We start from the raw sequence: 13233 nt of genomic DNA on the forward strand, positions 1-13233 counted from the left end.
GCATCAGGTGTGCAGCGACTGTCATCAAGAAAAGGCACATGGGCGAGCGCGTGCAAGATCCGAAGCAACAAGAAAGGGAGCACATGATGCCGCTGGCGCATCCATCAGAGGCGCATCTAACGGCGCCGTCGGGTAGGTCGGGCCCGCGGAAATATACGCACGCACGAATCCACGCATCACGCACGACAATGCGGAGTAGAACAGAGGCCTAATGAGCACAGTTGCGATTGAGCCGATACATGCGTACAGAGCAGAGGGTTGCCGGAGAGGCGGGTGCGGGGCTAGCTACAACACGAGTGTCCCCCTAGTGTCCATGGCGATACAGTTATAATGCCGTCTGAAGCTGGCTAGCAGCAGCGAATGCGAATCTGAAGGGCAGCGCGCGTCTTGAAGGACGCGGGACTAGCCGCGTCGCGCGCTGCAGTGCGAGGGAGGACCGGTCGAGCCAGCGTCGTTCTCGTGAGCGTGATGTCGGTGCGGGGACGAGGGCGATTTGAGAGCGAGCTGAGGGCGACCTTCCGTCGGAGCCAAAGGGCTAGGCGGGATAAATAACGATGCCAATAACATGGGACTAAATGGGCCCAGGACACACTGCAACGAGGGAGGATCAGATTTCACGCTTGTCTCGAGCAGGAAGCGTCACTTACTATGATAGCGAATAAATATACTATGGTGTGGAACGAATGGATAGGTTAAGAAACCTGTTGGGCCTGTCATGAGGGACAGGAATCCGGTGCTAGACGTGGCAGGGGTCGGCGAAAGGCGTGATGGTCATGACAGGTGGACGTGAAGAGCACCGAGCATCACTTTTGCCGGCCCTTGAAGGAGAATGCCCTCTGCTTTGGTTGTGCGGGTTGCCGCTCCGCCAGACAGAAGCGGGGGACGACGCCCTTGGCAGCGCCTCCTCGGCTAACCAAGCACCAGCCGTCCTCGTATTCCTCCAAGAGACGGAGGCTCTCCCCCAACTCGATAGCGAGTTCGTCATCGAGAGAGGGGACGAAGACCTGGATCACCGTCATCGTGCGAGGTAATCGTTTAACGTCCGCCGAGGATCCGGCGCTGATACGCGTGATGAACTTGGTCTTTTGAGGAGAGGGCGAGCCGGGCGCGAACGACGTCGAGCGTTGCGGGCTGGCCACTGGCGCGGGGATGGAGTCGTCATCAGGGATGAACTTGAGCTTGAGGGAGGCGGGCGGCGTCGGCGGCGGCGGAGAAGGCAGTCTAGCTTGAGGAGGGGGAGGGGGAGGAGGCAGCGCGCGGGAGGCGGTAGTGTGGTCGTCGGAGCTGGCGTACGACGGCGGCGGTGACGGTTCGCCCGCTCGTGAGACGCCCATGGGCATGTCCTTCTTTTCCAGCATCATGCGGGTCTTTGACATCGGGCGCACGGCGGGTTCAGGGACTTTAACAGCAGCTCCTGACGGGCGCGTCCAAGGCTTGATCTGGGGAACCCAGGCGGCGCCGGTGCTAGGCGACGGCGGGGGAGGAGGGACGAGCACGACCTGCCGCGGTGCGTGCAGGCCGGATTCGACGTCCGAGTAGTCGAACAGCGACGCCTTGCCGCTGCTATTCCTCTTCTCATCAACGGTTCCGGTCGCCTTGGCTTGACGCCTCTTCATCCAAGATCTAATTTTCCACGCGGCGATGGCTAAAAATGCGGGCGTGAGCGCTTGACACTCCCAAACGACGAGGATCGTACTCACCCAAGACGATGAGGCCGAGAACGGTGAGCACGCCGGCTAATGCCTTGACTTTCACGGGCAGATTCGCGTTCACGACGGAGGTGGATGCGGTGGCATCCCTGGCGGACACGACAATTGACGGGTTGTAAGAAGGCGAAGCGCCTGCTTGAGGCGAGCGTCGCTCGAATAAACGAGCGAGCCCGCGCCCGTGCAAATGAGGACGCGCAACGAAAGCAGCCATTCGTGAAGATCGGACGGAGTGCTGGAAAGAAAGAACGGAAGGCTCGCTGACAGAGACCAGGTGGTGCAAGAGCAGAGCCAGAGTGCCATGCTAGGCAGATTGGACTATATGTACAAACCCGACCCACCCGCATGATGAGAGGCAGGATTGATCTCAGACGGTATGCGCCAGATCTGAGAAGACGCCCGTCTCGCTGTCCGGCAGGGCGGGTTGGCAAGGAGATGCACCGCTCGAGGTCGCAGGAACGCGTGTTTATTGGCTGCATCTGATCCAACAGGGACTGCGCGGTGTTCAGCTCTGGCCCAGGATGAGGAGAACGCACCTCCATCAAAATACGTGATCACATCAGATTCCGCGCTCAAGCAGGATCAAGCCTCGCTGGACCCATCCGGAAATACTTTCTCACAGTGCATCCATTAGTCGTACAGCCACATCCCGATACAAACTTCGGGCCCCCTCAGACGGAATGTAACCCGCGCCCGCTGCCTGTTTGACAATGTGACGCATCGTCTCCGGAGGCAAGGACCGGGCCATGTCGCCCCCAACGTGGAGGGCCGCCTCTCCTGCGATCGCCATCCTCTCTTCTTCCGTGAAGGGAACAAACGGCAATACGGTGGTGACTCGTGATAGTAAAGATGTCTGAGTAAATATGTAGTATCAGTATCAGATAGGAAGCCGGAGGCAGTCGATGCTGGATCATGTAACTCACCCCGAGCCGGCCGGAAACTTGCGGTCGAAGAGACGCCATTAGGTCCAAATACTCCTCTCGCGTCATGCTGAACTCTTGTTCCCGACGCGACGAGTGGTGCTCGAATATCAGTTCCTGACCGATATTCGAAGTGGCGAGCCAGATGACATTTCTGACATCGACGTGGCGCCGTCCGGCTTCGAAGGCGCAGCGACCTGATCAAACGTTCATCATCGCGTCTTTTTCCAGAGAAAGATCGGGTTTCACCCATTTCCCAAGGCATATGTAGAGCCCAGAGCGCCTTGTCGTCCTGCGTTTTCTCGATCTCGTCAAGAAGCACGACACAGCGCTTTCCTTCATTCTCGAGAAGGAAGTCTGCAAGCGTATGGTTCGAGGCCGTCTATGCGATCGTCAATCGGGATTCCGGCGCAAAATCAAGTCACATACGCTATCGGGATCGGTGGAATACGCCTGCCACAAATCCTGCGCATTCCTGAGCGTGGTCATATTGACCGTGATACTCGGAACTTTGAGCAGTGATCCGACTACAAGGACATGAAGATGCGATGACGGAAAGCACGAAAACCCCGACTTACATTTCTGTGCCAAATACGTCTTGCCGTGTCCGCTAGGTCCTAAGAGAAGTTTCAGCGTGCGAACGCCGCGAATCGTTTCTCCTGACTAACCGCAGAGTAGGACGACGACTGGCGCCACTGAGAATTGTTGCGAGTGCATGCTCAAAACGCGAAAGAGCTGTTCCAGCGCTCGGTCTTGCCCAATGAGATCATAGCGAACGCGTGTCAGCGGGCGGAAGAATGATCGGTGTATCAACGCAGAATTGCGGCGGGTGTTCTCATCGCCAGCTTTCTGGACATAGTATCTGAACAGGGGGATACAATCAGCTGCATCCATGCGCCAAACGCGGAAGTCCATACCTGGTGGCAGGGTCAAGGCTGTCCAAAATGGAAGATGCTGCGGGCGGAGGGCTCTGTCCAGAAGATGCGGTGGGATCCGCTGTCCGCTGTTGTTCCGCCTTCGATGGCGGTTCCGCGCCGTACTCGAGGAGGGTTTTGACAATTTCAGTCCTATTTGTCAAACTACCCGTAGTCAGGGCGAACTCCAGCGCCGACTGAGGCCCGATTTGATCGTTGGGGCCTACTTCGCCGTTTGCGAGGACTGCGCGGACTGCCTGCGGATCGTCGCTGGCGATCGCGAACATGAGGGTTGGACGAGGTGCGACAGAAGCCATGGATAGAGGCCGTGCGGATCGGGGCGAGTTTAGGAAGCGAGACATAGGGGACGAGGCCCGCGTAGCAGGGGCCGTCAAAGGTGCGATAGGCGACAAAGGTCCGTTCGAAGACCGAGAAAGCGCGGAAGAAGGTCGTGTAATGGGCGCAGTTGGAGGTGCCGTAGACAGCCGCTTAGGCAGGAGCTCCCGAATAGCGGTGTTGGTCACGATCACGGAAGCGGGTCTTGACGACGAGGGAGAAGAATGAATCGCATGCGATAGCGCAGAGGATGGTCGGGTGATCGGAGCGGTCATGGGTGAGCTAGACAGCCGCTTGCGAACCGTCTCGTCAAATGCTGTCTCTAACTCTCCCTCTTCCTCGCCCTCGTCATCATCATCTCCATGCCTAGTGGAAATTGATAATCGACTATGCGACCGGAGGACGTCGGCGGTGTGGGGTCGTGACAACGAACTGGGGCGATTATGGCGAGCTGGAAGTAATCGCCAAGAAGCCGGGCGGACAAGAGGCGCAGAGCGGGACGAAGAGGCGGAATGCAAGGATGTAGCGTCCCGATAACCGGGAGGTGAATCGGACGGATGGTGGTGCTCATCATCGACGGGCGGTCGATCTGATGGTGATAGCAAGGGAGAAGCATCATGCTGGGAAACGAGGGTATTCCGGATATGCGAGGGTATCAACGACAGCCGATGAGATGAAAGCTGTCATATCTAAGATCAGCATAATGTACGGAGGCTTGACTTTGGCAAACCTACCAAAGGATTGTCCGAAATAGATTCGTTAAGGCTCGTAGCAACACTAGGAATTGATGAAATGGAATCCGAAGCTGCCAGATTCGCGACTAAGACCCCGCAGATTGACGTTGAGTTCCTTACTCACCATTGTGATGTGACGTAGCAGAAGAGGATGTGACATTGGAGAGCGAGAATGCAGAAGACATGGGGCTGAGAATGCGAGACTGCGAAATGATCAGTGTCTGCCGCAGCTCGACCAAAGAGAATAACGACACCGACTAGTCTGAGTGGCTTGAGTTGACTGAGCCGTGACGCTGGCGCTGAATATGGAATTTCCGCATTATGAATGGAAGCTAGGGATTCTCGACGAGACGAAGTCGGGGTAGAGAAAGCTAACACGCTGCGAGGCGTAGGTAGATCGGTGATGACAGGGGCTGGCAGATGTTTCGGTGCCTTACCGGCCGTCTGATGCGGCGAGTGGAAAACGGGAGGCACTCCGGTGGCGTCGCCGGGCGATAATTTGTTTGAAGCAGATGCACCCGACACCTCTGGCTGAGGCGAGTTCAGCGATACGGTATTAGATGACAGCGGCGAGATTGGTGCGGAGGGCGGGGAGAACACCGGCGCTCTTGCAGAGGACGATCCTTCCCCAAAGACCGATGCGAAGGCAGAAGCAGCGTCTCTCTGGACGGGAGGAGAGAAACGATATGGTTTTGGTGGCGTGGAGGACAACACGGCAGCGAATGATAGAGACTTCTGGTCTTCATCCTCCTCGACGAGAGACGGTTCATCTTCGTCGGAACCTGCATCAGACCCAGACTCGGAATAATAGTCGTAAAGCGAGTGGATGGTGTCGTCCGCGTCCAGGGAATCTGCTTCGGCAGCATGCGGAAGACGAAGCGTTTCTTCATCGGTACACGGAGGGGCATACACCGTGTCATCTTCGAAGACAGATACCAAGTTGGTACTTTCGGCGTCAGGAGGACTCGTCTCCGGGGCATCCTCTACGTTGTGGGCCTCCGGCTCAAGCCTATCGGTGTTCGACGTCAATTCGGGATGCGCAGCAGCGTATGGCGAATGGGTGTCCGGCGTTTCCTCGTCGAAGTCATCATCCGGTAGCTCGGGCGTATCCGACACTACCGCAAAGCTGGGACAGTCAGCAACACGCGAAGCGCGAATTGTTCCGGGCGTTTCTTCTGCGTGTGAGTCTTCTGCTGTTGATTCACTAGTTGGGTAAGTGACGACGTTCTCTCCTGTCAGTACTTCCAGTGCCGATGTCGAAGATACTGGCATCCTGTCTTCGCTACGCGGCCCGCCCATGCTGTCTTGTTCTGAGACAGGGACTGGCACAACTTGGCGGTCCTCGGTCGAGTTTGTCAGTCCGGCGGATGTTGAAGAAATTGGCGTTCGGTGTTCGCAACGAGCACCACAGCCCGCTGGGTCATCTGAATGGTCTTGATCTGAGATAGGGGTAAGCACGACTTCATCGTTGTCGTTGATGTCCACAGGCGTTGATGCTGACGGTGGGCTTTCACCGGCAACTGCAGCGTCAATAACCAACTGGCCAACCGAACCGACGGAGTTCACAGCGTCGACAATGATTTTCGATGCGGGCTCGGGCACCTTGTTACTCGTAGCTTGCTCGATTGGGATGTGTGGTCGAAATGATGGTACCGCTGGCATATCATCCAGTACAAGGGCTAGCCCCGAGAAAGAATCCGTCGCAGAGGACGTGAATGCTTCTGCCTCGTCATCATCATACACGGCGACGAAGGAGAAATCTTCGGCATCGTCCTCGTTCTCGCCATGCGCCGGTGGCGGCGCGATATCACCAGTCCCTTCCGGTTTCGATGAATCAAGCTTCCTGAGGGAGTAGGAACCGTGCTTGTCAAGGTCCTGCTGTTCATCCCAAGAAGGGGGCACAGCCGCGTCGTTTTGGCCAAGAATCATCGCCGGGGACTGCGTCCCGGAACCGAGGGAGTAAGCAGGAATGGCATCATCAACGACGTATGAAACCTCCCCCGCGCGCAAATGATCATGATCATCGAGGTGGGCTAGGGTGTCGTGGTCCCTTGCGTCCGCGTCTTCTGTAAGCGCTGACGAAGGTGGATTAGGCACTTCAGAGACATCATCGAACGGAGACGACTGCTCTTCTAACGGAGATGCAGCATCGTCGTCATGGTCTAGGACGTAGGAGGGATACTGCGGCCCCTCATCGTGACGGGTAGTTCCAGACCCCTCGCTCGGCCGCGACATTGCCGTCGGGGAATCGAGGTCGTCGAGTGAGCCGTGACCTGGCAGATCACCAACCCGGGTGGTCTCCTCGCCGTCGTCTCCTGTGCCGGCGTCCGAGCGTCGCGGGGAATTATGGTATGCAAGCATAGAGCGGCCTGGCGCCTGCAGGGCCGTCAAAGTGGGAGATACAGGAAAGACGCCGAGCGTCGGTGACATCAAGGGCGCCGTCATGGCGCGTCCGAAGGGCGATCCAAAGGGTGAAGATAGAAGATCCCAGGTAGATGGAGGGCGCGAGCTGCGCGGTGGTGATAATGGCATGAGCCGAGGAGAGGGAGCGTACCCCGAGTCCTGGAACTCGTCTGAGTCCTTGATGAAGGAGAGGTCCGACCCTGTGTCGGAATGCAGAGGGAAGGGAACAGGAAGGGAAGGTGACATATGAACGGATGACAAAGCATCAACGCTTGAGTTGGACGCGACGGATTCTACCTCGTCTCGGGCGTCTGAAGTATGCTGCTCTGCTGTGAGGGAGTTGTCGGAGGCAGTGATCGGGGAGGAAGATCCCCGCTCCTCTTCGCTATACTCATCTTCATCGTCAGAAGATATGACGCCCTTTAACGCGTCCAGCAGGTCGTTCATGCGTGGTGTACGCGTCGGAGAGCGCACGGAGCGCGGCGACTGGATCCTAACCACAGGGCCATCTGGGGTCGGGCAACCGGAGGGTGGGGTGCCTCTGAGGAGAGTCGCAGACGTGTCCGTAAGGGGTGCTTTGATTTTCACGTCATGCAGGAAGTTGCAGCCCTTCTCTCCGAAAAGGCATCGACCCTGGGAGTAGAATGGGCAAGGACGGGCTTGGTACTATCTATCAGTGCATTGCGTACAAGGCTGTCGGAAGTTGAGCGTACCGCGTTGTTTCCATGGTGGGTCTGGCACGGTCATAGCCGTAGCGACATCTGTGCCAGCAGTGGGCGACGGAAGTTTAGCGAGGGATTGTGTGCAAGCCCTGGGTCAACCGCCGAACGGTCCGTAGGAACCCTAGTCTGGGGTTGGCTGCGTGCATTTGCGTCAACCGCGACCCGCGACGCGGTGAGTCGACCATGGCCGCTGCTCGTCTCGCCCGCCTTCCTCGATTCACGCTCTACTCCGGCCCAAACTGCTCGCTCTGTGACGTTGCCAAAATCGAACTTGCCAAGGTTCGACAGCAGGTTGGTTGACCTGTGCTGTCTCGTTATTCCCCTGCACCGCTCACCGCGTACCTTCGCATCAGCGCCCGTTCAACCTCGAGGTTGTGAACATTCAGGACCCTGGTCAGGAACGCTGGAAGAAGAAATATGTGTGGTGGATTCCTGCGCTACATCTCGAGGGGAAGGAGGTCGCCAAGGGACGATGGGATGCACAGGCGGTGAATCAGGCACTCGACAGTTGGACACCCTCGGAAGCTCAGTCTACGTCCGCATCAAGCCCGTCCTGCGCGACGAAGGCGGACAAGGACTCGAGCTCGGACTAAGCTCGTGCTTTATCGACACAGAACCGAGTCAAGGCCACGAAGTCACAGATGTACTCTACATCCCACAATCCATCACGCTCGGCGAAACAGACTCTACCCCTTCCCACCAGCTGGAAGCTGGTGTCGGCGCAAGACGCTGCTTCAACTGCGGAAAGCCCGAACATACTCTTGCTTCGTGTCTGGTTCCCCGCAATGATGCCTTGATTTCACTTTCTCGACAACTGTTCGACTTCTTTCGTGCCCGCGAACGCGGCGCGTCCGACGGGCCTTCGGACCTGCACGATCTGCAAGCGAGGTTAGACTGGCAGATGCGGAGATTAGATTGGCTTGAACGATTCTGCCCGGGCCACGTCCGCGGGCACGATTTACGGGATGCACTAGGCTTGGATCCACACGAACGCGGGGCTGATGAACACGGTCCTGTAGACTCGAGCTCGGACGATGCGTATGCCATGCCGTGGTTGAGCAATATGGCGATCTGGGGCTATCCGAAGGGCTGGGCTTCCGCTACTGACCCGCGGGAGACGGTTCGCCGTAGGATTCTCGAGGAAAGTGTGGATGACGGTGTGGACGATGAAGATGAAGATGGAGTATATCTGTGGGTCTTCGGTGAAGACGAAGCCGAACGTGTACTACTTCATAACGTCACCACGATCGACGAAGAGAAGGAATGTCCCGTATCGGAGTTCGCATCCTCGCAGGACTCCGTGTTGCCAGGTTCCTCCAAGTTTGACGCAGAGCCCCGAAGATGGGCACAATACCCCAACACCTGGTTTTCGTCCGATCTTTTTACCTATCTACTCCGGGTCTGCCCTCCCTCCTGTTCCGGAGGAGAGTCCTGTCCCCAGGCCACATGACGGTTGGCGCTTCCCTGGCATGCTGAGCCTGCACGAGATGCTAGTGTGGAGTCGGCCATTCGACAATGTTACAGGCGAGCTGACCGCAGAATGGAGAGCTCAGCACTTGCCGCCTCCGCCGGCCGAACCCCCGCCTCCGCTACCCCCGCCTCCCTCATTGCCACTTCTCCCGCCGTTCTCACCCCCACATCCACCTCCTTGTGAGGCACTTGCGCCTCACGGACCTTGTGGTTCTGCATTACCAAGCCGTTCAGGACCGAGCAGCCACGTCGAGGAAGACTCGGATATGGATGTGTCAGACGATGACTGAAGTACTTATAGGCGCAAATCACGATTTGCATGTATCCTAGACGCGAACTTTGCTTATCGTTACAAAGGGAAGGATCGGTTCGTCGCCAAAACCACCTGAGTAGGGATTGATAAAAACCCAGCTGCACATTGGCTAGATGATTGATGCATGCCTGGTGCGCAACTCCTCAAACTTAGGATGATGCTTGCGTGTGTCTCGCAGAGCTTTCACACACGTCGCAGAGGTCATAGTCTAGATTTGACCCAACCTAACCTGCTGCAAGTCTTGGGATTTATGACCCTCTTTAGCTTTCTGGGCCGCTGCTGCCCGGGATGAGCTATGAGCGCTTGTCAGCTTATTTGGTAGCTTGGGTATTTCTGGGCTTCGCACCATGCAGATGTTGTTGCCATTCAGGAGGGTTTGCGCAAGCTGTGTCTTCTTCTTCCCTTCGGGAGTTGTTTCGCTGGAGCGGTTGTGAGATTGTGGGCATCATCGGTTTTGAAAGAACACCGGTGCTCACAACTCGGTAACATCATCGAGGACCATATCTATAGCAAGCTCAGGCATCTTGACTACATTATAGACAGCGACACGCAACGCACTGACGAAGTCGTCGAAACCGAGAAGGGTACCGGTGAATTCGCGATCATTCTTCATGATCACCCAGATACGCGAGCCGATGCATCGGTCAATCAGTTCTATCGGTTTGGACAAACTCAGAGAGACAGTACGGCGACGCGCGAACAAGAATTTCGTACCAAGAGGGAGGATCTGGGACGCCATGGAGAGACGCGGTCTGGCGCGGTTCGCGCGCGCTTCACCTTCTGCCTTCGCCACCACCATGCCTGTCCGTCTTCGACTCTCCATGCAGGGCAATCGCAACAACCGCATATTCCGTCTGGTTGCTATTGACCACCGCAAGAGGCGCGATGCTAAGCCTCTTGAGACTTTGGGTATTTACAACCACCGCGTCGGTGCAGAGAACAACGACCGCACTATGAAAACCATGGAATGGAGCGTGGACCGTATCAAATACTGGCTGAGCGTCGGTGCTCAGCCCAGCAAATCAGTGGTCAGACTTCTGGAAATGGTGCGCCTCCTCGTGAACATGGCGGGCGTTCAGCTGCTTATACAGGTTTACTTGCATAGGGCCAAATAATACCACCGGACTCGAAATATCATCCCAAAGCCATGAACCCTCATCCACCTCCCTCTCCTCCACCGACGTTACCAGACCCTAAATGACCACGTATTTGATTGGTTCATACCATCGCCAGACCAATATAGGGCGCGATAGATTTGTGGCCTAGAGTCTACACAATCGAGGAAGGCGGGATGCGAGGGATGAATGTGTGTGCGGGATATGCATGTCGTACGAATCACGTCCTTAGCGAGGCGGCTGGCTTCAAGAATAGATGTAACCACGTCGTATGCGACCATAATCCTTTCGTTGAATTCGTTCGTTATCCATAATACTGCATTCGTCTCTTCATGCACAAACGGTTTGACGAGCGCCCTAGGTGTGGGCTCGTAGACTAGCTAAACATAAGAATACAACGACAGCAAGCACAATCTACTTATCGTCCCGCTCGGTAGCTCGCTCCACCTGTTGACGCTTCCTGGAGCTCCCACTGTAACCATAAAGTGTCATTCGCTGGGCACTGGCAGAATACGTGAAGAGGACTCACGCTTCAGTATCCAACCCTCTCTTCCTGCCACTCTTCGCCTCGTCCAGGAATTGGTTCACACCGAACACGTCGCCGGTATCCTTCTCGAACTGCACAGGCCCCTCTCGAACTTCCTGATCCTGCGCGCCTTCGAAGCCGAACCGGGCCTGACCAAGACCGAATCGATCGTTGTCCAGTGCCTTGCCGATACCTTCCTCGGTGCCTCCGCCAAACGATTCTTGGTCGCCTTCCGTGATGTTGCCCCTCGCCTTGTAAATGGCAGCCGCAGCCGTCGAACCATGGAACAAGGGTCGATCGTACAAATTGTACGCATCATCGTCGGCGAACGAGTTCGATAAGCTCTCCTGGTTGAATAACCGAGAATCCAGCATCGACTCTTTGGAAAGCGTAGGCTTGGCAAGACCGAGGGCGATCTTTTCTGAGATGTCTCGATTTTGTTGGCGCGCGAGCATCTTCGCCCTCTGCTCTTGACCCATATTGCTCATACGCATCTCTCGCTCCCGTTCTCTCCTCTTCTCCTCACGCATCTGGTCCCGAATCTTAGCCGCCTCCTTGTCATCCTCCTCTTCGCTCTCCTCAGATTCGCTACCGCTGCCGCTGTCACTTCCGTACACTGCGAGTGAAGACTTCATGGCGGCCTTGCTCTCCGTTGTCGCTGCAGCTGTCGGTCGTGCTATGCCGGATCGCTCCTCACGAGCACGCTGAGCAAGCATACGCAGGTTCTCTTCTTTGGCTTCCTTCTCCTTCTGCGCAAGCTTTTGTTGCATGAGGGATCGTTGCCGAACTTCCTCGCGTGCATGTCGATCTGCCACATAGAGTGCCTCGGAGAACTTCGCAAAGTTATCATTGATGTGTACCTAGAGGGGGAGACCTAGATTAGATGAGTTTTTATGACGCAGCAAGAACTCACGTCTTGGAGCCCACGACCGTCGGCAGCCAATCGTTTATCGAGCGGAATCGTAAAACCTTTGTTGTTCTTCCAATTGGATATACACGGAGGAATCATCCACTCCTTCTGCTCTTGAGCCGTCGCCTTTCGAGGAGGACTGCGGAGAACGGGAGGTGGGGGACTCGGTGGTCCTCTAGGAATCTTCTTGTGCTTGAACCGCGGTGGCTCCAACGGATCCTCAACTACCTCTGTCATCTTGATAATGCGCTGCTTGAGCCCGACCGCGCCACTCTGTTGACCAGGAGTGTATCGGATGAAGCTGGTCTTGCCCTGCGCGTCCGGGACATTCTTGGGTTGCGCCGCCTTTATTTTACCATTCACCAGCTTCTCCAGCGCGGCTTTCGTCTTATCAGCCGTGGCTTGGACTTCATCTTCTGAAGGTCGCTCCATGCTCCGGGCTGATTCATCCAAATCCTTGCGGTACGCAAGGGGCACCAAGTCCTTAAACTGGGATTGAACATATTTCCCATCTCGTTGGCCCTGGAGAGCGATGGCATCATATCGAACATTTCCTTCGCTATCGACTTGAAGGGCAAGGGTGTTCCCGGAGGAGGCCTATTCAAGGATGAGCAGGGTACTGGACCGCTTATCGGAGGAGGTGTACCTTCTTCCGACCCATCTCCAACGGGTACTGCGCGACATGACATTCGGGATAAGCGCCACCGTCGCCTGAGCGGCGCAGTAAGGACATGGATCGGACAAATGGTGGGGGAACATACCGAAGTCCTCCGGTCCACTCGGTTTCCACCCTCTTCGGTGACCATATCGTGGAATGCGTGAGATCAAGGTATTTGACTGAGGTTGTGAGGATCCTTGCTCAAAGTTGTCTTCAACTTCTGAAACGTCGGCGGCATGGAGAGGAGTAGGAAGGACACTGTGTCACGAGTAAGCAGGACGCAGACGTAGCGAGACAGATTATGCTCACGCAGCCAAGGCAGCCATTGCTGTCGTCGGAGAGTCGAGAATGAATTTTCCTGATAGGTTTCGTATCTTATGTAGACGCACGAAGGCAGAATCTCGGGGGAGGGTCTAACGCTTCAGCAGCAACCACCGGTAAGTGGTGGTGAGTAGAGCGCGACGCGCAGCCGCCGGGTCGATTTGTCAGGGACCGTGTTCCCACAC

General features: G+C 56.4%; 5 protein-coding genes across 5 annotated transcripts; 1 reads left to right on the forward strand and 4 right to left on the reverse strand.

Moving 5' to 3' along the window:
- Window positions 1–209: 209 nt before the first annotated feature.
- Window positions 210–2252, reverse strand: PUNSTDRAFT_53478 (uncharacterized protein). The gene is made up of 3 exons (XM_007385311.1): window positions 1701–2252; window positions 648–1645; window positions 210–591 (listed from the first exon to the last, which is right to left on the reverse strand). Exons 1-2 carry the CDS (start codon window positions 1918–1920, stop codon window positions 804–806), a joined length of 1062 nt encoding a protein of 353 aa, XP_007385373.1. The 5' UTR covers window positions 1921–2252; the 3' UTR covers window positions 210–591; window positions 648–803.
- A 70-nt stretch (window positions 2253–2322) lies between these two features.
- On the reverse strand, window positions 2323–3857 carry PUNSTDRAFT_121301 (P-loop containing nucleoside triphosphate hydrolase protein; the record flags this gene model as incomplete). Its single annotated transcript, XM_007385312.1, has 7 exons — window positions 2323–2559; window positions 2630–2823; window positions 2876–3008; window positions 3056–3153; window positions 3205–3243; window positions 3295–3488; window positions 3544–3857. The coding sequence occupies 7 exons, from the start codon at window positions 3855–3857 to the stop codon at window positions 2323–2325; spliced, it is 1209 nt and encodes a 402-aa protein (XP_007385374.1).
- A 4061-nt stretch (window positions 3858–7918) lies between these two features.
- Window positions 7919–9495, forward strand: PUNSTDRAFT_135771 (uncharacterized protein; the record flags this gene model as incomplete). Its single annotated transcript, XM_007385313.1, has 4 exons — window positions 7919–8026; window positions 8089–8223; window positions 8283–9005; window positions 9067–9495. 4 exons carry the CDS (start codon window positions 7919–7921, stop codon window positions 9493–9495), a joined length of 1395 nt encoding a protein of 464 aa, XP_007385375.1.
- Window positions 9496–9530: 35 nt separating this feature from the next.
- Window positions 9531–10257, reverse strand: PUNSTDRAFT_121303 (like-Sm ribonucleoprotein; the record flags this gene model as incomplete). Its single annotated transcript, XM_007385314.1, has 5 exons — window positions 9531–9811; window positions 9865–9937; window positions 9995–10022; window positions 10077–10172; window positions 10233–10257. 5 exons carry the CDS (start codon window positions 10255–10257, stop codon window positions 9779–9781), a joined length of 255 nt encoding a protein of 84 aa, XP_007385376.1. The 3' UTR covers window positions 9531–9778.
- Window positions 10258–10297: 40 nt separating this feature from the next.
- Window positions 10298–13099, reverse strand: PUNSTDRAFT_144643 (uncharacterized protein). Its single transcript, XM_007385315.1, has 7 exons — window positions 13037–13099; window positions 12831–12985; window positions 12716–12780; window positions 12073–12666; window positions 11163–12019; window positions 10624–11105; window positions 10298–10564 (listed from the first exon to the last, which is right to left on the reverse strand). The coding sequence occupies exons 1-6, from the start codon at window positions 13051–13053 to the stop codon at window positions 11048–11050; spliced, it is 1746 nt and encodes a 581-aa protein (XP_007385377.1). The 5' UTR covers window positions 13054–13099; the 3' UTR covers window positions 10298–10564; window positions 10624–11047.
- Between the last annotated feature and the right edge of the window lie 134 nt (window positions 13100–13233).

The sequence above is a fragment of the Punctularia strigosozonata genome (assembly GCF_000264995.1).
Source record: "Punctularia strigosozonata HHB-11173 SS5 unplaced genomic scaffold PUNSTscaffold_9, whole genome shotgun sequence".
NCBI lineage: Eukaryota > Fungi > Basidiomycota > Agaricomycetes > Corticiales > Punctulariaceae > Punctularia > Punctularia strigosozonata.